The 25,185-nt window shown below is 40.7% G+C and overlaps 1 protein-coding gene across 1 annotated transcript; it reads left to right on the forward strand.

Moving 5' to 3' along the window:
* The first annotated feature begins 1,322 nt into the window (after positions 1-1,322).
* Positions 1,323-23,219, forward strand: trpc6b (transient receptor potential cation channel, subfamily C, member 6b). Its single transcript, XM_063004360.1, has 12 exons — positions 1,323-1,465; positions 5,421-6,186; positions 8,476-8,658; positions 9,244-9,408; positions 10,785-11,001; positions 13,620-13,847; positions 14,545-14,809; positions 17,291-17,486; positions 18,575-18,778; positions 19,711-19,767; positions 20,636-20,711; positions 22,244-23,219. The coding sequence occupies exons 1-12, from the start codon at positions 1,323-1,325 to the stop codon at positions 22,375-22,377; spliced, it is 2,634 nt and encodes an 877-aa protein (XP_062860430.1). The 3' UTR covers positions 22,378-23,219.
* Positions 23,220-25,185: the final 1,966 nt, after the last annotated feature.

The following is a 25,185-nucleotide window of genomic DNA, read 5'->3' on the forward strand; positions in this document are numbered from 1 at the left end:
AGTTTTTAAGATTACTTAAAAATATCTCGTCCGAATCTATAAAACATTGTGGGATATCGTGTGTTCTTAGTGTTAGATTAGACATTCAGAGTATTTAACAGATGATCTGCAACTACACTTTCACGCCAGGTCATCAATCACAAAAATACAGAGGCACAATGGTGGCAAATAAAACAGGATGGAAAATATGAATAAGGGAAGTTTGGACATGTATGTGTCTGAGTAAAAGTGGAGAAAATGGTGTGTGTGTGTGTTTTGGACTGGTAACCTGTCTGGAGTGTTTCCTGCCTGTAAATGAGTATGATACTGGTGTAGTTCTGAAAGTCGGCCAAATGCTTAGGTGATGCCCTATTTCTACCTATAATTATATACTAAACTTTAAAACATTATCATACATTATAATCTTAAATCTGTAAATTCTGCTAAGTGTAGTTTTATGAACATTCAAAACTGATACATACCGTAAAAACATGAGTACAACCTTTAATTCTAACCTTTAATGCCAGTCATTTTACTTTGTATTTTGTTTATGCATTTTCTCCCCTTTTAGCGCATCCAATTGCCCGATTGCGTCATGCTTCCTCTCCACCAATGCCGATCCCCGCTCTGATTGAGGAGAACGAAGCTAACCCACGCCCCCTCCGACACGTGGGCAGCATGTCGTATGCATCTTATCACCTACACTTTGACGAGTGCAGTGCAGCTCAGCGTTGTGTACGGAGAGACACACCCTGAGAGCACTCTTTTCTCATCTCTGTGCAGGCGCCATCAATCAGCCAGCAGAGGTCGTAATTGCACCGGTCATGAGAGAGAGACCCCATCCGGCTTAGTCCCGCCCATATCTGAACAACAGGCCATGTTCATGTGGCCGCTCATCCTTAGCCGGCAGGCAGAGCTGAGATTCGATAATCGAGATCCCAGCTCTGGTTCCAGGGTGTGTTTTTACTGCTGCGCCACCTGATAGGCCTATGCCAGTCATTTTTGATTGGGCACACACACACACACACACACATATTTAATTACAGTGTTCATTTTTATAGGAGTATGGTTTAAAGTGGATTAATGCATTAGATGTAAATGACATATTCCCTCGCTGCACTCATTCAGTGAGTAGGAGACGGACATGTGAAGACTGGGCTGCACTTCAGATCCACAAACGCCCGAGTGTTCATGTTACATGCATGACTTGTTCTTTGTAAACGGCATCGCTCTTCATTCTGAAGATCTGAAGTAGTTAAATAATGAAAATAGCTGAAACAGAGAGGACTCTACATCACGCATGATTTGCTGCTGTTAGTGAATGTGGAGGGAATTTTGAAGACATGAGGAGATCTTTGTGTTCTGAGCTCTTTCCTCAACTTACTTCATCCACAAAACACACCGTTAATACAGTAAACGACAGCGCTCAGGACAGAGAGGCATGTGAGGAGAGAAATTTACATCAGCACGGATCTGCTTACCAGAGGTGAGTTATTTACTCTATTATACAATTGAGCCTCTTAGAATTATGACTGATTCTGTTAAAATAAATATATACTGGTACAGGAGTTATTTTTACAATAATTAAGATTTACAATTACAAACTGTATGCACATCTTTATATTTCAAAAGCTGTAAGTTGTAATAAGTTATTTGGCATATTTTCTTGTATTACAGCCATTTTTCTTGTATTTTTAGCAAACACAACTTGGCCAGAATGTTGGAAATACTGCTAATTTTGACTTTTGTATATTTGTAGTTAGAAAGCAAAATAAACAAACACTTTTAGGGGTTGTGATGATCTTAATGCTGGTTTTTTGGTTTGTGAATGATTCATGGTTGTCAGCTAAACTAAGAACTTTATAGAATTGCTCAGGTAATAAAAAAGTGACTATAAAACTACTCTTTAAATACATTTTTTACTAAATAATTCATTTAGTGTAACAGAGAAAACAAAGCTACACCATACATTTTCTAATGCTAGCACAAGTTAACTAGGTTATGGTAACCAAGAGCCAAACCTTTAATAAGGTTTTAATACTGTAATTAAGAGAGGGCAGTTGTAGCCTTGTGGTTAAGGTACTGGACTAGTAATCGAAAGGTCGCTGGTTCGAGCCGCATCACTGCTAGGTTGCCATTGTTGGGCCCCTGAGCAAGGCCCTTAACCCTCAATTGCTTAGACAAATCACTGTCACAGTACTGTAAGTCGCTTTGAATAAAAGTGTCTGCTAAATGCTGAAAATGTAAACGTAATGTAAACGTAATAACGTGTTACTTTTTCTTTTGGTTTTTTTTAGGTTAGTATTTAATTTTCATACAGTAGACCCTTGACTTACGAATTTAATCGGTTCCGAAGGTTAAGTCAAAATGTTTGTTAGTTTAACTTATTTTTCCCATAAGAAATAATGTAAATAGAATTAATCCGTGCCAGATCTCCTTGTTATAAATAAAAGTATATTTTCCCTAAATCTTAAATTATAGAATAAACATTAATGTAATAAACAATAATAAACAACAATACACAGTAGTACTGTACATAAACACACATCACATTTCAGTACAGTACGTGTGCTGTACCATACACCATAATACATTTCCTTCTTTTTATATAAAATGTATCTACCAGAAACAACAATAACTCTCATATTTCTCTATTATTTCCTTCTTTATTTCAGTAGTGTTGTATTTTGTAGGTGTAATTGCACGAAATAAAGAATACTTTACACAGCGAATTCCTTCTTCTCTCTCACTCACTGTCCTCTCTGTCTGATACACCGTGACACCTACTGACAGGAGTAATTATACAACAACATGAGATTTGTTCATTTTCTCACCACTGCGCTTCCTCTGCACATTCTTTGAGGACATTTTAAGATAGAATTTTACAAAATATAAAGAAAACACCGGAAAACACCGTCCTATGTTCGAATGTTCGCTCACTGTATATATATCTAAGGAGAGAGAGACGCCTGGAGTCAACATGTTCGTGGCGTCAGGTGTTTCGCAAATTTCAGTGCGGAATCCAAAATTTGTTCATACGTTAAGTTAAAAAAGATCGTTTGTAACCCGAAATGTTCGTATGGTAAACCGTTCGTAATTCAAGGGTCCACTGTATTTTTATATATGTTATATACATATATTTACCAGGAAGAGAGCCAGATAGTCACTGCTGCCAATAAACATTTAGAACATATCAGACTATGTGGTGTGTTTGTGCTGGACACAAGTTGGAACACATCCCGTATCAAGTATTACCAAGTGGAATGAAATCAGCTTTATGACCACATCCTCCCAGAAACAGTACTATCTGTCACCTCATGATGTTACATTAGATCAGCTATTCTTGTACTTTTTGTTACTGCATTTTCCACAATAACCAACCTTCCATCACTGTTTGTGACTAAATGACTGGATGACTTGAGTCTTAAATGACTTGAGTCTAGTGATTCAGAGGAAAACATATCCACCACAACCCTAACCAGGATGAACCGGTGGTAAAACTTTACAATGATGATGATTATGTACTTTGTAAGTTAGTCAGGGGGCAGCACTGTCGTCTCACAGCAAGAAGGTCCTGGGTTCAATCCCCAGGTGGGGCGGACCGGGTCCTTTCTGTGTGGAGTTTGCATGTTCTCCCCGTGTCTGTGTGGGTTTCCTCTGGGAGCCCCACAGTCCAAAGACGTGCAAGTGAGGTGAATTAGAGATACAAAATTGTCCATGACTGTGTTTGACATTACACTTGTGAACTGATGAATCTTGTGTAACTACCGTTCCTGTCATGAATGTAACCTAAGTGTAAAACATGACATTAAAATCCTAATAAATAAATAAAATACTGCATTGAGTCTAGTGATTCAGAGGAAAATATATCCACCACAACCCTAACCAGGATGAACCGGTGGTAAAACTTTACAATGATGATGATTATGTACTTTGTAAGTTAGTCAGGGGGCAGCACTGTCTCCTCACAGCAAGAAGGTCCTGGGTTCAATCCCCAGGTGGGGCGGACCGGGTCCTTTCTGTGTGGAGTTTGCATGTTCTCCCCGTGTCTGTGTGGGTTTCCTCTGGGAGCCCCACAGTCCAAAGACGTGCAAGTGAGGTGAATTAGAGATACAAAATTGTCCATGACTGTGTTTGACATTACACTTGTGAACTGATGAATCTTGTGTAACTACCGTTCCTGTCATGAATGTAACCTAAGTGTAAAACATGACATTAAAATCCTAATAAATAAATAAAATACTGCATTGAGTCTAGTGATTCAGAGGAAAATATATCCACCACAACCCTGACCAGGATGAAGCGGTGGTAAAACATGATTTAGTCAGGTTGTCTTTGTCTTGTAATAAATTTAGTTTGAAGGACTAATACAATTAAGTCTGACAAAAATCCATAAATAAAGAAATCCGCAGGGGGCAAATACTTCTTCAGGGCACTGAATGTCGGTCACGTTAATGAAAGTGTTAATCTGCCGGAGCACAATGTGAAGATTAATTATAATCACGGCCCTGACTCATTCAGCAGGAGAATTTCCATTCTGCTACATAAGCCTGTAAAATCTGTGCACTGACTCACAGATCTCTATCACGCTGGGTCTCTTGTGTTCCTCTCATCGTGTTCGCCACCAGCTGCCCTCTGACCACAGGAAAATCAATCCTGAGAAAGTTTTACCTCATAATAAAATAAAAATGTGCAGTAATCTCAAGTGTACAGAGAAAAGAACAGACTGATATAAAACTGACACACCAATCAGCTATAACATTAAAACCACCTCCTTGTTTCTACACTCACTGTCCATTTTATCAGCTCCACTTACCATATAGAAGCACTTTGTAGTCCATCTGTTTCTCTACATGCTTTGTTAGCCCCCTTTCATGCTGTTCTTTAATGGTCAGGACCCCCACAGGACCACCACAGAGCAGGTATTATTTAGGCGGTGGATCATTCTCAGCACTGCAGTGACACTGACATGGTGGTGGTGTGTTAGTGTGTGTTGTGCTGATATGAGTGGATCAGACACAGCAGCGCTGATAGAGTTTTTAAACACCTCACTGTCACTGCTGGACTGAGAATAGTCCACCAACCAAAAATATCCAGCCAGCAGCGCCCCGTGGGCAGCGTCCTGTGACCACTGATGAAGGTCTAGAAGAGGACCGACTCAAACAGCAGCAATAGATGAGCGATCATCTACAAGGTGTACCAACTAGGTAGGAGTGTCTACTAGAGTGGACAGTAAGTGGACACTGTATTTAAAAACTCCAGCAGCGCTGCTGTGTCTGATCCACTCATACCAGCACAACACACACTAACACACCACCACCATGTCAGTGTCACTGCAGTGCTGAGAATGATCCACCACCTAAATAATACCTGCTCTGTGGTGGTCCTGTGAGGGTTTAAATGACTGTAATTTTTTTTTTTTTGGTTTTTATCTTTTACAGGGGAAGCAATGCTGACCAACTGTCCAACAAGGGGCAGGCGTTGGCTAAAAGTCGGCGCTTGGCCGCACGTCGTCCGATCTACATGTTCAGCGCTCGTTGTAACAGCCTGTCCATTACTGAAGAGCGTTTCCTCGAGGCGGCCGAGTATGGAAACATCCCCGTCGTGCGCAAAATGCTGGACGAAATACCCGAACTCAATGTCAACTGTGTGGACTACATGGGTCAAAATGCCCTACAGCTGGCGGTGGCAAACGAGCACTTGGAGGTGACAGAGCTCCTGCTGAAAAGAGAGAACCTGGCCAGGATCGGGGACGCACTGCTTCTGGCTATCAGCAAAGGCTACATTCGGATCGTAGAGGCCATACTGGCACATCAGACCTTCACCGACTCCTTCAAAATAACCAACAGCCCCCTGCAGACCGAAACGAACGACGACTTCTTCGCCTATGATGATGACGGCATGCGGTTTTCACACGACATCACGCCCATTATCCTGGCCTCTCACTGCCACGAGTATGAAATCGTTCACATCCTGTTAAGGAAAGGGGCTCGTATTGAGCGACCACATGACTACTTTTGCAAGTGTAATAACTGTGCTTACCACCAGAAGCATGACTCTTTCAGTCACTCTCGCTCCCGTATCAATGCATACAAAGGGCTGGCCAGTCCGGCATACCTCTCTCTGTCCAGTGAGGATCCGGTGTTGACTGCACTGGAATTAAGCAACGAGCTGGCCGTGCTGGCCAACATAGAGAAAGAATTCAAGGTAGGTAAAGGTGCTTTGAGTGTAATTTTAATAAATGATCCCTACTGCTGATAAACAGAAAAAAAAAGAAAGAAGGAAATAAACACAGAGCCTATTTGTGTATAATAAAAGCACTGGGATTGACAGTCGTGCGGCCTCAGTGCCAGTAAGTCCTAATGAAGGGCTATCCATCGATCTGAATCAGCTATATAAAGCTAATAATATGCTTCCAACTTTGCAAGAACAGTTTAGGAAGCCCCCTTAACAGTTCCAGCATGACTGCGCCCCTGTGCACAAAACAGAAGAAAAACTCGGTTTAAAGAAACACCACTGAACAGCTTTGAAATGAACTGGAACATCTGTTGAGGCTTTCCTGACCACCATCAGTGGCCAGTACTGCATATACTTCAAAGTCTTGTAAGAAGCCTGCTCAGAAAGATCACATAGAGGTCACTTTTTTACTCAGTAAAAAAATGGTTTTATTTATTTTTATTGTCAGTTTAAGAAGAGAACCAGACTGGATATGATTTAATTGGGTGAGAAAGCGGGGAACATGAAAGCAAAGATATGTTCCATGGGCAATTGCATGACATGGACAGTATTTTAGCTGCCTGTCTGTTCTCAGGCGTTTTGTTTATTTAATAATTAAAGCTTTCATTTCTTTTGTGTTGTTTTGCCTTTGAAAAGTTACCTGCAATTGTGATTACTGTCCAATTTAGCAGGTGCAGGGTTATACCCGGCACTTCTGTCATGAGCTGTTAACCACACAAAGTCAAACAACTCAAAGACCCAGAAACACTTTTAAAGTGTTTCCCCCAGGCGTAGTGAGTATTGCTTCATAAAGTGCAAATATTCTTTGATGTGTAGTACAGAGAGAACTACACCTCACCACTGCTTCATCCTGGTCATGGTTGTGGTGGATATGTCTTCTTATGAATCACTAGGCTCAATGCAGTAACACAGTCATGTGAGAGAGCGGTCCACAGGCATGGGATACATTTAACTGCAGTTGATGCTGCTAAATGTGGCACCATTATTAACAAAAATGAAATACAACTCAACCGTCCAAACCAAACTGAGCATGGCAGGTGGGGATTTGATCTTATATTAAACTTAATTGGAAGACCTGAAACATTTAAATATGACAAATTATCAAAAAAAAAAATAATTCCCAAAGCAGAAAGTATTTGTGGAACATTTTATGAAATATGGGTGGCGAAGCATTTAATTCTGGATATTAAAAAGTTCTGCCCTCTCCTGCATGATTTTAATCAGTGCCTACTAGTGGTGGGCGGATCGATCCAAATATCGATATTATCGATACCAACGTTGGTATTGGTATCGGATCGATACTAGTGTGATGGGATCTATACTAGTTTTACTTTGTCTCCGCTATATTCAGCATGTTTCTCCCGTTTCATCAGAAAGTAAAGACCATGTGTGTACAGACTCGCTCCTCTCACATCTTACATGCTCACATCGCTCCTCCGCTCCTGCTCTGCTGGGTTTTGTTGTGGTACCGTCATGTTGTTAAAATCCTAACAGACGTCGGTACATTGGTAGGCATTGGAAGATTGTAAGTTTGTAAATACTTTGCTTTGCAGATACAGAAATTGGGGCAATTTTATGGAAGTAATAGTGTAAACTATACGTATGTAAAGTACGGACGCACCTTACGCACTTTGCACACCCTACGCAAATGAATCGGAGCATGCACAGTGAGGCTCTTATTTCGTGTGTCTTACAGGAAGACACGAGGTCTTACAGGAAGGCAGGGCTTCACTATAATTAAACGATGCTGATAAATTATGTCTGGGTGGGCGGCACGGTGGCTAAGTGGGTAGCACTGTTGCCTCAAAGCAAGAAGGTCCTGGGTTCGAACCCCGGGTGACATGGGTGGGGGGTCCGGGTCCTTTCTGCGCGAAGTTTGCATGTTCTTCCCGTGTCTGCTTGGGTTTCCTCTGGGTGCTACGGTTTCCTCCCACAGTCCAAAAACATGCAGCCAGGCTAACTGGAGACACTAAATTGTCCTATAGGTACCCGGCTGCTAGGTTGCATAAACCAGTGCATTGTAGTGCCGTTCCCAAGCCCGGATAAATAGGGAGGGTCGTGTCAGGAAGAACATCCGGGGTAAAAACTGTGGATAAGAGAAACTGGATAAGAGTCTGATAAAACACTGTAAATGTAAACAGTAAAAGCAGTAATAAGTCAGGTGTACCTAATAAATCATAACTGTATCTACTATAATACATGTGGCATGGTAATTATTAAGCTATTACAGTATATTTACATTATGTACATTTGTTACAGAACGATTATCAGAAGCTGTCCATGCAATGCAAAGACTTTGTCGTTGGACTTTTGGATTTATGTCGCAACACAGAAGAGGTGGAGGCCATCCTGAACGGAGACACTGATTTAAATGACTGTGACTCGACGGGCAGACCGAATCTCATTCGCCTAAAACTGGCCATCAAATATGAGCTTAAAAAGGTAAGAAAAGTGCATTAATTTCTCCGTAGTCCCATTACATTTATGCATTGCTATGCATGTTAGGCATAGAAACATATCTGTTAAAACCAGTGTGTTTAACTAAGGTTTATCTGAGTAATGGTCCGGGTCCTTTCTGTGCGGAGTTTGCACACAGGGATTCCTCATAACTGATGCAATTATGACCTCTGCTGGCTGATTGATGCCGCCTGCCCAGAGTCGAGGAATAATGTGTTGATCAGGGTGTGGCTCTCAGTACACAAAGCTGATTTGCATATAAACTCGCCTTGTGCAGGTGAAAAGGTGCAGTCGGGTACTGCACACGTGTCGGAGGGTGTGTGTGTCAGTCTCGGCTCTTCTCAACCAGGGTGGAGATCAGCATCAGTAGAGTGGAAGCATAATGCAATCATGTAACTGGATATGACTAGATTGGGAGAAAAATTGGGAAAAATGCAAAAAAAAATCCTAATAAATGTAATAAACAGCAATGACTAACAGTGTGAAATTAAACATGCATTGTACAGTATGAAGTATTGTATAAAGTCTTTCCCTGCTGAATATCTGACGGTTCCAATCTCACCCCCGCAGTTTGTTGCTCATCCAAACTGTCAGCAGCAGCTCCTCTCCATTTGGTATGCAAATCTGTCTGGGCTTCGACAGCAGACGACAGCGGTGAAGCTGTTAGTGGTGTTCGGGGTGGCCGTCGGACTGCCGGTTTTAGCCCTGCTCTACTGGATAGCACCATCAAGCAAGGTCGGCCTATACTTGCCTGATCCCCGTTCAATTTCTGTGTAAAATTCAAGATTTAAGCCATTTTTACTGTTTATTGGTCAATGGAATGCATCTATAATAAAAGGGTTTTGCAAATGATAACACGAGCTCTACTACACTTACAGGAAAATGTGCTTAATTCCACGGACCTCGTTTATCAAAAATCACAGATTTCACAGATTTTTGAAGAAAAGAGCCACACTTCATGGCAGTGATTGAATTAAATTAAAAAGGGCAGTTGTAGCCTAGTGGTTAGGATACTGGACTAGTAAGCAAAAGGTCGCTGGTTCGAACTCCACTACTGCCAGGTTGCCACTGTTGGACCCTTGAGCAAGACCTTCATTTGTTTAGACTGTATACTGTAAGTCGCTTTGGATGAAAGCATCTGCTAAATGGCAAAAATGTAAATGTAAATGTTATTACACCCATAAACTGAATGATAGAATAAATGGAAGCTACAATACACAGCACAGCTACCTTAACGGTTAAATGTAGATCAAAAACATTCAGCGATGGTCCGAGGCTCCGTCTCAGATAGACTCAGTTACCCGGGCCTCGGTGCGTGCAACATGAATAAGAAAAAATTAGAATAGACTAAGATACAGTAAGTATAAAATAGAATAAACTAAGAAACAAACAAAAAAGTACAAAGTATTTACATTTTAAAATATTGCACAAAAACTGCAGAAGCTTATGTTGATCTAAAGTGAATAATTACAAAAAGTGTAGCAGCAAAACTAAGCAGCAACAAATCTCAAGATGGTTAAAGTGACAGTGTGCCAGTTGTGTTCAGTATGGTAGTGTTTATAAATGGTTGATAATGTGTTTAATATATATGTATGTTGTTAGGATGTATGTTTATATAAGGTGCATAGACAGAATATGGGGAGTGGAACAGTTCAGCAGTCTGACTGCATCCGGGTAGCAGCTGTTTTTCAGTCTAGATGTTTTAACCTGGATGCAGCGCAGCCTCCTTCCAGAGGGAAGGGGGGTGAAAAGTAGAAAAATAAAATAGAAAAATCTCGCCCGTGTATGACACACCCTTCTGTGTCTACAGAATTGGTTGTTACCCGAGTCGTGTTTTTAGCTGCTTTACACTTCGACATCTCGGACATTTTGACCAATCGATTGCTAACTGAATTGTTGTAGGATTGCTAGGACGCCTCATACTTCAAATTAACCAGTAAATGTGAGGCACTTGAACGTTAAACCACTAAACACAAACCTTAAATTTTGAATTTCACAGCAAATTGCATACTAAACAGGAAACGACTCATTTTCACTGTTATGAATGATCATATTGATCATTTTAGTAATCAGTAAGAAACGATTCGATTAAACAGCATCTTTTTATGCAGTTAGGTAAAATCATACGCGGTCCCTTCCTCAAGTTCGTGGCCCATGCGGCTTCCTTCACCATCTTCCTGGGTTTGCTGATCATGAACGCAGCGGATCGGTTCGAGGGAACGACTCTTCTGCCCAACATGACCATCCATGATCATCCTGCACAGCTTTTCCGCATGAAAACCACCCCTTTTACCTGGATGGAGATGCTGATCATTTCCTGGGTCATAGGTGAGTCTGTTTTGTATATGATGAGTATATGATGATTAAAATACCTAAATCCTATAGAGGAGGATTCATACTCCTCTACAGAACTGTTAATCCTCGGGACACTTGTACATCTAAAAATACCTATTTAATTTATATAATGACACACAACATTGCATACGTTGGTATTTCACATCATTTCTTAGTTATATTTTTCTATAGTTTCTATATTGCACAAACACACTGCACCTTTTAACCTATAATGCTAATGTTTATAGGTACAGACGTGCACTGCGAGCATCCGTGTAACCAAAGTTAAATTCCTTGTATGTGTGAGCATACTTGGCCAATAAAGCCTGATTCTGATTTATCAATTACTTTTCTTTAATGGGCAAAATCAACCAGCACTTCAAAGCTAAGGTCCAGTCCATAAGCCATAAGCCTCACATAGTCAACTGCCTTAATAATGTTATTATTATGTTTACTTATAATAATCACCATCCACATAATAAAACTGGAGCTCACGGAGGAAACCCACACAGACACAAGGGAAACGTGCAAACTCTGTGAAGCGACAGTGCTACGCACCGAGCCACCTAGCCGCCCACCACATGTACATATACACCAACCAGGCATAACATTATGACCACTGACCAATGAAGTGAATAAGACTGATTATCTCTTCATCACGGCACCTGTTAGTGGGGGGGATATATTAGACAGCAAGTGAACATTTTATCATCAGAGTTGATGTTAGAAGCAGGAAAAATGGGCGAGCGTGAGGATCTGAGCGAGTTTGACGAGGGCCAAATTGTGATGGCTAGACGACTGGGTCAGAGCATCTCCAAAACTGCAGCTCTTGTGGGGTGTTCCCGGTCTGCAGTGGTCAGTATCTATCAAAAGTGGTCCAAGGAGGGAACAGTGGTAAACCGACCACAGGGTCATGTGCGGTCAAGGCTCACTGATGCACGTGTGGTCCGAGCCAACAGACGAGCTACTGTAGCTCAAACTGCTGAAGAATTTAATGCTGGTTCTGATAGAAAGGTGTCAGAATACACAGAGCAGCACAGTTTGTTGCGTATGGGGCTGCACAGCCGCTGACCAGTCAGTTAGGAAGGTGGTCATAATGTTATACCTATATATATCGGTGTATATATATATAGGTTAAGAGGAAATACTGAGGAGCAACACGGCAATATTTAATCCTTGTAGAGCTCCAAATTTACACAGAAAGCTTCAAAACCTTCATACTTATCTGCAGTGATTAGAATCTCGCCTTGCAGTTGTGGATTTGGCTGAATTAAATGAGACGTGACACCATGCAAACGTTTCAAACATGTTTTGAACAGAAACTCCTGTAAATATGGTTTACCAGCCTAATCACGGTATCCATCGTGTCTCACTTTTCGACAGATCCTATCGCTCGGAGCTGATCTGAGAATGATGTAATGGAATGACAGTACTGCAGGGTTAACAGCACCTAGCCTACTTACACAGACAAAGCCCTGTTATTCACGCCAGGCATGATCTTACTTGTCTGCAAACTGTTTTGTTAAAAAAATGACGTATGTATAAAAATAATTGGCAGTCATCAGAATCTTTCTGAAACATCATCAAAACATCATCTTTCTGTTCGGGACATGCACAATGCAAAAACTGAAATCTGATAGTTTATATGTAACACTATCTTAAAAGAACAATCACTAGTTTCCAGAAAGGTCAACAGTCAATAAACACGGATGTTTTTATATGCAGTACTTTTTTACAGAAGTGTCACTATACTCAAAAAGGTCTACAAGAATAGAGAGAATTACTATGACGGCGGATTAGGGCCACTGTAATTTTGATTTTCGAGTCAAAATGATTACGAGAATAGCCGCTCAGGTGGCGCAGCTGTAAAAACACACACTGGAACCAGAGCTGGGATCTCGAATACATCGTATCAAATCTCAGCTCTGTCTACCGGCTAAGGCTGAGCGGCCACATGAACAACGATTGGCCTGTTGTTCAGATATGGGCGGGACTAAGCCGGATGGGGTCTCTCTACCATTAAAGTAAACACGTTTTTCCAGCCATATATTGATAGTGATTTTTCCTTTTTTATATTTTATCACAACAAACGGACGGCACTGTTATTTATAAATATGATCCAGCACAGGTAAATAGTAAATGTTAAACAAACATGCTGTCTTTATTGTCCATCAGACCCACAAACACTGGCTGAGTAACAAAACTATGAACACCACACAAGGGTTAAGCACAGTGACCATAAAACTTGAAGTCATTAAACATGTCACACCGGTGACCTGAAGAGCCTCGCTTAAAAGCATTCGCTAATAAGTGAAGACGGCGGCTCTTCTACATCAGATGTGCTAGAACTCCTCTAATTTTACATATAATTTAAAAAATAGAAAAAGGCTAGGACTGTAATGTGTAATATAACCTGTAAGCCACATATTTCTAATCATTCTGTTTTTTAAAAGTAGAGTTAGATCTCTTTATATTAGTTTAAAATTCACATATGTATATTTAAATATCTGTAGACAATTCAGACAGTATTTCACTCTCTACTTTCTTCTTATTTCTTAGAAACGTTCTCTCACTTACATCAGGTCCATGTACCTTGTGTTTCTGTTTTAAAGGAATGATTTGGGCTGAGTGCAAAGAGATCTGGTCTCAAGGTCCTCGGGAATATCTGCTGGAACCCTGGAATCTGTTGGACTTTGGGATGCTGGCCATATTTGTAACGGCATTCATGGCGAGATTCATGGCGTTCTGGCACGCGTACACGGCGCAAAACTACGTCGACGAGCGCTACACTGACCTCTCCAACATATCGTTGCCTTTCGAGATTGAGTACTACCGCCTGGGTACGTTTCATTTTCAGTTTCTGTTTCAGTTACTAGTGACCCACAGGATGAAAAGAGTTAAGACGTGATTATATATGGGGGAACGCTGCGCTGCTGTGTCTGATCCACTCATACCAGCACAACACACACTAACACACCACCACCATGTCAGTGTCACTGCAGTGCTGAGAATGATCCACCACCCAAATAATACCTGCTCTGTGGTGGTCCTGTGGGGGTCCTGACCATTGAAGAACAGGGTGAAAGGGGGCTAACAAAGCATGTAGAGAATAAGATGGACTACAGTCAGTAATTGTAGAACTACAAAGTGCTTCTATATGGTAAGTGGAGCTGATAAAATGGACAGTGAGTGTAGAAACAAGGAGGTGGTTTTAATGTTATGACTGTATTTACAATAAAGGGTTTTCTTTTAAAACAAGTGATGTACTTTGTTATATTATTATGAATATAATATGTACATGAAAATTAAATACAGTTTAAATAACTTGATGAGGAATTATGTACAGAATCTCACTGTACTTGTATAAAGCATTTAAATGGATTAAAACATTAATTTACTGGTTACTAATCAAAATAAATACATAAATAATATACTTAATAAGTAAGTAATTGTTGGCGAATACAAAAATATGAATATATCTTAGAAATTCACCACCTCTTCACAGACCTACTGACTGCACTTTTATCTTCTCTTCAGCTCGAGTGTACTGGGTGCCATCAGACCCCCAGTTGATCTCGGAGGGTCTGTATGCCATAGCAGTAGTGCTAAGCTTCTCGCGGATCGCCTACATCCTGCCCGCCAACGAGAGCTTCGGCCCCCTGCAGATCTCACTGGGCAGGACTGTCAAAGACATCTTTAAGTTCATGGTGATCTTCATCATGGTGTTTGTAGCCTTTATGATCGGCATGTTTAACCTGTACTCGTACTACCTCGGGGCGAAGTTAAACAACGCCTTCACTACGTAAGTAAACTGCGAGATACTGGACAGCAGTAAATAAACAGCAGTGTTGTTCCTATCTGGGATTTTTCATCTTTTGGCTTCTGATCCTTCAGCAGATCCTTCAGGTCTGCACACCCTCTTTATTCTTATCTGGGCTTGGGACAGACACTGGGAGTACACTAATAAGTGCACCTCCCAATGGCTGGGCTGCTTGCCTTACACCCCCGCCCCCTCCATTCCCAAAGACATAATTTAGATTTTTGATATTTAGCAGACGCTTATCCAAAGCGACTTACAATTGTGACAGTTTACAAGCTAAACAATTGAGGGTTAAGGGCCTTGCTCAAGGGCCTAACAGTGGCAACCTGGCAGTGGTGGGGCTTTAACCAGCAACCTTCTGATTACTGGACCAGTACCTTAACCACTAGGCTACAGCTGCCCTGTATAGACACATTCAGACTGATAGCAGCACTGAGATTGAAACCTTGGATGTGCCAGCTCATGTTACCGCAGTGCCATTTGAGTGCCCTCTTATCTGGGATTAAACGATCAGATGCTTACACTGCTAGTGCTGCCCACTGCTTACAGATGTTAAAAATAAGTTATATCAAATGAATTATAAACAATATTTTCCTCAGATCTTTGGGTCTTGTTTTATGTTTTATGACATTTATTATTCAGCTGGTTCCAAGAATGCAAACATTAGAAAGTCATTGGCAGTGACATTTGAAAACATGCTGCAAGTGGGCGTTTGGCAATTTGAATTATGAAGCAAATGGACTGAAGAGGTTTTATATGAACTGGCCAAAACAAACTCATAAAGACAGTCATACCCCCGACACGCATCAGTAGGAGCACAGTATTTAGTTTACACAGATGGTTACCAAGCACAGATGCCCTTAGAAAGTATGTTTAAAAGGCAGCATACATCGGCTGCTCTAAAAACTTGCTCCAAATTTTTTTCTTAGCTTTAGTGGCGCAATGGTGGACCTATCGGCAAACGTATTGGGACACAGACACATTTAACCTACTGGAGCTTTTTATATAGATATACAGTATATATTTTGTTTATGCATGTTCTTCCTTTTTTCTTCCTTTTTAGCGCGTCCAATTGCCAGATTGCGTCATGCTTCCTCTCCATCAATGCCGATCCCTGCTCTGATTGAGGAGAACGAAGCTAACCCACGCCCCCTCCGACACGTGGGCAGCAGGTGTATGCATTTTATCACCTCACTTTGACGAGTGCAGTGCAGCTCAGCGTTGTGTACGGAGAGACACACCCTGATCAACACTCTTTTCTCATCTCTGTGCAGGCACCATCGATCAGCCAGCAGAGATCATAATTGCACCAGTCATGGTAGAGAGACCCCATTCGGCTTAGTCCCGCCCGTATCTGAACAACAGGCCAATCGTTGTTCATGTGGCCGTTGTTCTGGTTCCAGCGTGTGTTTTTACTGCTGCACCACTTGAGCGGCTTAACCTACTGGAGCTTTGATGACATCTCGTTCTAAATCACATCTATAGGCATTAATATGGAGTTTGACCCATCATTTTTTACGGCTATAACAGCTTCAACTTTTCTGAGACGGCTTTCTAAAAAAAACAGAGCATTAGTGAGGTCAGACACTGATGTTGGACCGGAGAGCCTGGCTCGTAATCTCTGATCTAGTTCATCCCAAAGAGGTTTGATGGGTTGGAGGTCAGTGTCTGTGCATACCAATGAAGTTCTTCCACACCAGAATCACCCAACCCTGCTTTGTGCACGGCACAGTCATGCTGTAACAGACAACAGACAATGGCCTTTCTCAAACCATTCCCACAAAACTGGAAGCATACAAAATGTTTTGATATACTGAAGCATTAAGATTTCCCTTCACTAGAACTAAGGGGACTAGGCCAACCCCTTAAAAACTATTTAAGTAGCCGCTCAGGTGGCGCAGTGGTAAAAACACACGCTGGAACCAGAGCTGAGATCTCGAATACATCGTATCGAGATGAGCAGCCGCATGAACAACGATTGGCCTGTTGTTCAGATAGGGGTGGGATTAAGCTGGATAGAGTCTTTCTCATAACTAATGCAACTACGATCTCTTCTAGCTGATTGATGGCGCCTGCACAGAGATGAGAAAAGAGTGCTCTCAGGGTGTGTCTCTCCATACACAACGCTGAGCTGCACTGCACTCGTCAAAGTGTAGATGATAAGATGCATACGGCTGCTGCCCACGTGTCGGAGGGGGCGTGGGTTAGCTTCGTTCTCCTCAATCAGAGCGGGGATCGGCATTGGTGGAGAGGAAGCATGACGCAATCGGGCAATTGGACGCTATAAAAAGGAGGAAAAAGGGAGAACATGCATAAAGAAAAATAAACTATTTAAGTAAAATGTGTTTAAACTGCGACACATTTTATAAAATAAAATGTTTGCCCTGTCTTTGTTTAATACAGTTTTTTTTTCTTTGTCTTTATGTTTCCTCTTCCCCTGTCTCTCTCACTCTCTCTCTCTAGTGTGGAAGAAAGTTTTAAAACCTTGTTCTGGGCTATTTTTGGACTCTCTGAGGTCAAATCAGTCGTAATCAACAATGGACATAAATTCATTGAAAACATTGGCTACGTTCTTTATGGGGTTTACAACGTAACTATGGTTATTGTCCTCCTCAACATGCTCATCGCTATGATCAACAGCTCCTTTCAGGAAATTGAGGTAAATTGAGGTGAACTAGGATTTAAGCAAACACACACACACACACACACACAAACCACCATGGAAGAGTGGATTATTATACACCGATCAGCCATAACATTAAAACCACCTCCTTGTTTCTACACTCACTGTCCATTTTATCAGCTCCACTTACCATATACTGTAGAAGCACTTTGTAGTTCTACAATTACTGACTGTAGTCCATCTGTCTTCTCTGCATGCTTTGTTAGCCCCTTTTCATGCTGTTCTACAGAGCAGCTATTATTTAGGTGGTGGATGATTCTCAGCACTGCAGTGACACTGACATGGTGGTGGTGTGTTAGTGTGTGTTGTGCTGGTATGAGTGGGCAGCGACCTGTGACCACTGATGAAGGTCTAGAAGATGCCCGACTCGAACAACAGCAATAGAGGAGCAATCGTCTCTTACTTTACATCTACAAGGTGGACCAACTAGGTAGGAGTGTCTAATAGAGTGGACAGTGAGTGGACACGGTATTTAAAAACTCCAGCAGCGCTGCTGTGTCTAATCCACTCATACCAGCACAACACACACTAACACACCAGCACCATGTCAGTGTCACTGCAGTGCTGAGAATGATCCACCACCCAAATAATACCTGCTCTGTGGTGGTCCTGTGGTGGTCCTGACCATTGAAGAACAGGGTGAAAGGGGGCAACAAAGCATGCAGAGAAACAGATGGACTACAGTCAGTAATGACTGTAAAATCAGAGCTGATACAATAGAACAATGTGTGTAGAAACAAGGAGGAGGTTTTAATGTTATGGCTGATTGGTGTAGATTTCTATGTATGTATTTTGACCCAGTACGTTTTTAAAGTTTTTTTTTGTTTATTTATGTGTTGATTTTTTGTGTATGCTCCCATAATTTATTTACAAAATCCAACATTGTTTCAATTATATCTTCCCACAAAAGAAGTTCATTTTAAATGGCCATTTTAAGTACTAGTCATCCACTGAATTTAACCAATATGTAACTGATTTAATATAATAAACACTCTTGTTTTTATATATTTCCCTTGAATCATTTTAAAAAGAAACAGATCATACCTCCATCTCCTCCATTACAGGATGACGCAGATGTGGAGTGGAAGTTTGCCAGAGCCAAGCTGTGGTTTTCCTACTTTGAGGAAGGAGGAACTCTTCCAGTGCCTTTTAACCTAGTTCCAAGCCCAAAATCTGTACTTAATCTGTTTCTGAGGCTTAAGCACATCCTGTTACCACCTCTGCACACACATATGGACAGTCTGAAGGAGGACTCAGAGCTCAATGAAGTATGATTAAACCTGGTCTGGCTTTTTAAACCTTTTAATCCACAAAATATTAGTCAGTCATTTATCATCAAGCATTAAACTATCTAAATACTATAGTAAAGCTGGTAGAACAATTCTTGCAAGTAAGATTAGACATGTAAATGATTAAAATTATTTTTTGTCAATTAAAACAAGTGAATTGTGGAAAGATGTTGTAACTTGGCCTGTACGTGCTACCTGGGATATTTAAGAAGTTTCTGCCAAGCTGTCAGGTATAGTTAATTAGCACTCATGACTAAGATGAACAATTAAATCAAATCTGATATATGAAGTGTAAGCTGAGCATTTAGCAGACACTTTCTGTCCAAAGTGACTTACATCTGTGGCTGAATACAATCCAAGCAAGGCCCAACAGTGGCAACTTGGCAGTGGTGGTGTTTGAACCAGCAACCTCCTGACTTCTAGTTCAGTACCTTAACCACTGAGCTACCACTGCACCAATATATAATATTATATTAAATTAAAGCTCTAACCCAAAGCCCAGATAACCAAACCTAAGCTCCATTATTTTGGACACATTATAAGTAGAACCAATTCAACAGAAAAGACAGTTACGCTTGGAGGAGTTGAAGGAGGAGGAAGAGGACGGCCAGCAACAAGATGGTTGGATACAAATAAAGTAAATTAATGAACCATTAATAGGCCTGAAGAGTGGAGCAGAAGATATATTCTGGAGAAACGCTATCTATATAGTCGCCAGGAGTCAGAATCGATAATAATAATAATAATAGATCAGATTAAGTAAAATGTGTATCAGCAATAAATTAAAACCAAGCATTGATAAAATGTATATGGGCCAGTCGATCCTGTATTTTATAAGTGCAATCACAAATTTGCCCATTTGTGGTGGTAAAATAACCAGGACATGTTATTGTTTTTTTTGTTTTTTTAAGCTGGGCAAACCATCACAAACAAATTACACAGGATCACCTCAATCAAGTCGCTACCAGGTAAAATGCTAAACATCTTTACGACATCAAATGCTTTTATCCATCTTTAAATGAACCAGGTTTATAAAATACACTCCTTTTACACTACAAGGAATTCTTAGTGGGAAAAAGAAATGATCAAACTTCTAATACAGTCACTGGCAATGAGCGGTTTGTGACAAATGAAAGTAAAAACTTTTAATAAGTAAAGTAACAGAAAGTGCAGATGGTTTGAAACGTTTTACTGCATGTATAAAAACAAATTACAAAGCATGCCAAGTTGGCCTCAATTTTGCTCAAGAAGAAAAGGATCCGGATGATTTAAAACAGTCCAGACTTTGGGTGGCACGGCGGCTTGGTGGGCAGCACTGTCGCCTTACAGCAAGTAGGTCCTGGGTTCGATCCCCAGGTGGGGCGGTCCGGGTCCTTTCTGTGTGGAGTTTGCATGTTCTCCCCGTGTCTGTGTGGGTTTCCTCCTACAGTCCAAAGACATGCAAGTGAGGTGAATTGGAGACACTAAATTGTCCATGACTGTGTTCGATATAACCCTGTGAAATGATGTATCCTGTGTAATAAGTAGCTACCGTTCCTGTCATGAATGTAACCAAAGTGTAAAACATGACGTTAAAATCCTAATGAACAAACAAACAGTCCAGACTTTTCTTATTGTGGGACAGACATAGAAAAAATATGCAGTGACAGGTCACAGACACTTAAACAGGTTTAAGCTATATTGTATTCTAAACTATGTCATTTCTGGCATGTATTATTTAAGAACTGAAATCAGATTTGTTTAGTGAAAAGGACTCACGTTTTACTTGTTAGAGTGAGAAATTATAAAACTGTATTAATAACACTGTTTTACCTTTTCTGCACTATTTTCTTACAGAGAATTATGAAACGACTCATTAAAAGATACATCCTAAAAGCACAGATGGACAAAGAGAGTGATGAAATAAATGAAGGTACAGTATGATATATTATTTATAAATTCAGTTATAAAATACACATTGACTCTTCCTTACCCAAAATTATAGCTCTCAGAATTAGTAAAATTAGTAAAAGAGAATAATAAATATATATAAAAATGCAACATTCTCCAACCATGCAGCTTAAATGGCTGAACAAAAATGTTCTTATGTTAATTGTTATCAGATATAATTACTTGTTTTTCAATATACTGTACCTTCCTGTACACCTGCACCAGCACAAAGCTACCTTCAAGGTCTGATAAAACCCTGCTCTGTACCATGCAACCTCCGAGCCACTAGTCTTGCTCGACTTGATCCTCCACCCAGAACTCGGGGAAGACGTACATCAGCATCAAGGCTATTTACTGTACTCGCACCCAAGTGGTGGAACGAGCTTCCCTTGTCTGTCCGAACATCCGAGTCTCTCACTGTCTTCAAAAGATGATTAAAAACCTTCATCACCTCTTTACTAAGCACTTAAGCTGACATGTACTTACTAACGCTCGTATTTATTTCCTGCATTAAAACACCTTTAGTTCTAACAAGGTTTCAGCAGATTTGTGTTCCTGGATTGTTGTCTACTTGAACTAGAGGAAGGTAATGTTCAATATGGAAGCGTCTGCTAAATGCCAAATATGTAAATATACCTGTGTTACTTCGGTAACCACCACTTGCAAAGTAACAGCTTTCACAGCATCAATAGTTTAACCGTTTCATGTTTATTCCTTTAATTAATTTGATCAACCTCGTAATACTGATAAGAGTCACAACCTCATCTGTGGTCAGATTTCTGGAATGGGCATAAATTCAGCAGACACACTCCAGACGCGTGAAGGCTGTTGTAATGTGCAGGGAGGGGGGCAAGAATAGAATACAAACTATATTGTCACTATACACAGGTACAATGAAATTGTATGGCATCTCTCCAATAGAGGTAGTAGCAGCAGTATAGAAAAATAACAGAAGTTAAAATGACAAACACTTATTTACTCATAACACTTAAAAATAAAAAAACTTGACACTCTGTATAAGTAATGTACATGTGTATATGGTTTTAAAATGGGATATCCAAAAACCTCATGGTCCGGTGTCCGCATATTTTTAGCTAGGCTGTTGTGCAGCCATAACTTGTGTAGTCAGAGCCTGTTATGTCACCAGTGCACTTAGTAGGTATGATTAATCCTGTTTAACATGCTTTACTGCTGTTCTATGTTTGAACACGCTAACCATTTTCAGATAATGAGCCAGCAAAAGTTAAGTATTTAAACCTCCTGTATCATGGTGTGAGTAATAAAAAGGATTCCCAGCCAACAGCTAGGCAATGGCACAATAGCAAAAGAAAGCTGGAATACTGATGAACAGACTACCTGCTAATAATATTGGCTGACCGACATGCTGGGCTACTTAAAAAGTGGGTTGTGATGTGTTTAGAATCAGTACAGACACACACCAATCATCATCATCATGAAGTCAAATATAATGTTTATTAAATATTTTAGTTGATGAACTGTGTTTTTTTTTCATAGGCGAGCTGAAGGAGATAAAGCAGGACATTTCGAGTTTACGCTACGAGCTCTTGGAGAAGTCTAATGAGACAGAACAGTTGGCCGAGCTGATCAGGACACTGGCGGAGACACTCGGCATGAAACACAACCACTAAATGACCTTTTAATGTGTGACATTTAAGCACCTCCACCTAAAGTCCTGTGAATTTAAGGGTCTGCAGCCATACTGACCTTGGGGTTACAAGTGATCAATGGGAGGAGTAGATCATCAAAAGGGTTCTGATGGCTCGTCCCAAACACTATTTAAATAATAAATATGCATAACATTCAGGGTAAAACCCCACATTTGGGTTTTTTGAGTTTACACTTTCAAACAAGTATTTATCAAGTCAGTGTTTACTATTAATTTTGATGAACCTACATTGCAGTTGATTAAAAAGAGAACTTGATACGAGACTTCATGAGGCCTGGCATTGTCTTGCTAAAACAACACCAGGGAAGTCACCACCTTGATGGCAGCATATGTCTTTGTAAAAATACGTCTCTGTGTCAATTTACATATATGCAGGTCTTTCTGATGCACCCCCATACCATCACAGATCTTGGTTTTTGCACCTTTTATTGACAACTGTCAAGATTTTCCCTCTTGTCATTGACACAACTCCATGTCCATTTCTTTCAAAAAACAAGCAAAAACATGGACTCATTGGGTGTGTTCGAAAAGCTAGTGCGCTCTCTACATAGACGCATTTTACGTCATTCTACGCGCGCTCCCGAGAAGGAGGCTGTTCGAAATGCCTTAATAAGCTGTCTAGTAAGGCATCTTAAAATGTCAATGTTATTTTGACTCAAGAACGAGTGAGCATCCGATGCATACTTAGTGATCAAGGCAATCCCAGCATTCAGTGCGGCAGCTCTTCTCTCACAGAACAATAAAAAAAGCATGGCGGATGGTGCGGAGAAACGTAAATAAATTATTATTGATTTTGAACTTTTATGAACTTGAACAAGTGTTTTTATTTGCAAGTTCGTGCTTGTCAGCGAATTTAACCGTTTTCGGTACACAGAGGGAGATGTTATATTGACATGTTAGCGCGCTGTGCCACCCCATCCCATTGGTTTGAATGGCAAGATGCTAACAGTTAGCTTAGTAAGCAAAACCCGATGTTATCGCTGCCTAAGTAGTGTGTTCGAATAGCCTGACTTATAAGTCATTGACTTATCCTCTCTACTGAGGCAACTGCCTGTGTAGGCAGTAAGACAGCGAGGCAGCTCACTAGGTTTTCAAAGTCTTTCAGCCATCTGAGATGATCTTGGGCTCAGAGACGTTATCAGCATTGTGCATAATATTAATATATTGCTGTTACTTTGTGTAACAGCGGTAGACTGTGTCAACTGACAACGGTTTCCCAAGTACTCCCAAGCCAGTGTGGCTATATTTATTACACTAGCCTGACGGTTTTTGTCCATGCAATGCCTCATAATCTCGGGCTCGAAGGTCAATCATGGAGTAAGATTTCACTGGTTTCCCTGAATCTTTTCACAATATTATGTACGGAAGATGATTTTAAAATCAGATTCTAAGAAATGTATCTTTGCTTGCTAAGACTGAGCCTTTGGTAGATCCTCCTCTTATACCCAATCACGATACCCTCACCTGTTACCACTCTCACTCACTCTCTTTCTTAACCGCTTATCCAATCAGGGACGCAGGGAAGGGGGGGTTCTGGAGCCTACCCCAGCTTTTCAATGGGCGCAAGGCACACAGTAACACCCTAGACAGGGTGTTAACCCAGGACCTTCTTGCTGTGAGGCGACAGTGCTACCCACTTAGCCACCATGCCGCCCTCACCTGTTACCAATGTAACTTAAATATTTTATTAACGTTTTATTCTCATTTTGCCCTTCTGAACTATTTTTGAGGTTGTTGCATGCATCACCTGTGGGCTATGAGTTTGGTTAAAACTTCTAAAATTAACATTTAAGGAGTCGTCCAAAAACCTTTGGCCACATAGTGTGTCATACTCAGGGGTATACTTATTTGATCTTGTTCAAACAGCTTTACTGGCATTTCTCAAACTAGTCTTTGAAGTGAATTAAACATATTACACACAATTTCCAACTCAACTGTTTCCCAGAGGAATGTCAGGAAGCGCTGGCCTCGCTTACATCCGATGCGGTCAGTGTTTATGATTATACAGTTAAAAAAGAGAGCTGGAAAAAAATGCTACAATTATCATCCTTAGTTCTCAGGCCAGACTTTGTATGATCATGTAAGGGATGCAGGCAAGTTGTGGCAATCGGTTTGTCAGTTTGTCAATTTAGTAAAAAACTATGCACAGATGGGCACAGAATGTGGATGCTGACCCATCTCAAAAGCTTAATGCTGAGTGGGGATTGATGCTGAGTGAGGATTACTTTTAACTCATTACATTTGCATGGATTTTATAATATTTAGGTGTATACAGCAGAGATGGGACTCGAGTCCGCACACACAGCGACTTCAGACTCGACTCGTGACTCGCAAAAATTGACTTGTGGACAACAAAAGTCAGCAACATTAATTACATGTGACAATTATATATATACAGTGTATCACAAAAGTGAGTACACCCCTCACATTCCTGCAGATATTTAAGTATATCTTTTCATGGGACAACACTGACAAAATGACACTTTGACACAATGAAAAGTAGTCTGTGTGCAGCTTATATAACAGTGTAAATTTATTCTTCCCTCAAAATAACTCAATATACAGCCATTAATGTCTAAACCACCGGCAACAAAAGTGAGTACACCCCTAAGAGACTACACCCCTAAATGTCCAAATTGAGCACTGTTTGTCATTTTCCCTCCAAAATGTCATGTGATTTGTTAGTGTTACTAGGTCTCAGGTGTGCATAGGGAGCAGGTGTGTTCAATTTAGTAGTACAGCTCTCACACTCTCTCATACTGGTCACTGA

Source organism: Trichomycterus rosablanca, chromosome 11 (assembly GCF_030014385.1).
Source record: "Trichomycterus rosablanca isolate fTriRos1 chromosome 11, fTriRos1.hap1, whole genome shotgun sequence".
Classification (NCBI taxonomy): Eukaryota; Metazoa; Chordata; class Actinopteri; order Siluriformes; family Trichomycteridae; genus Trichomycterus; species Trichomycterus rosablanca.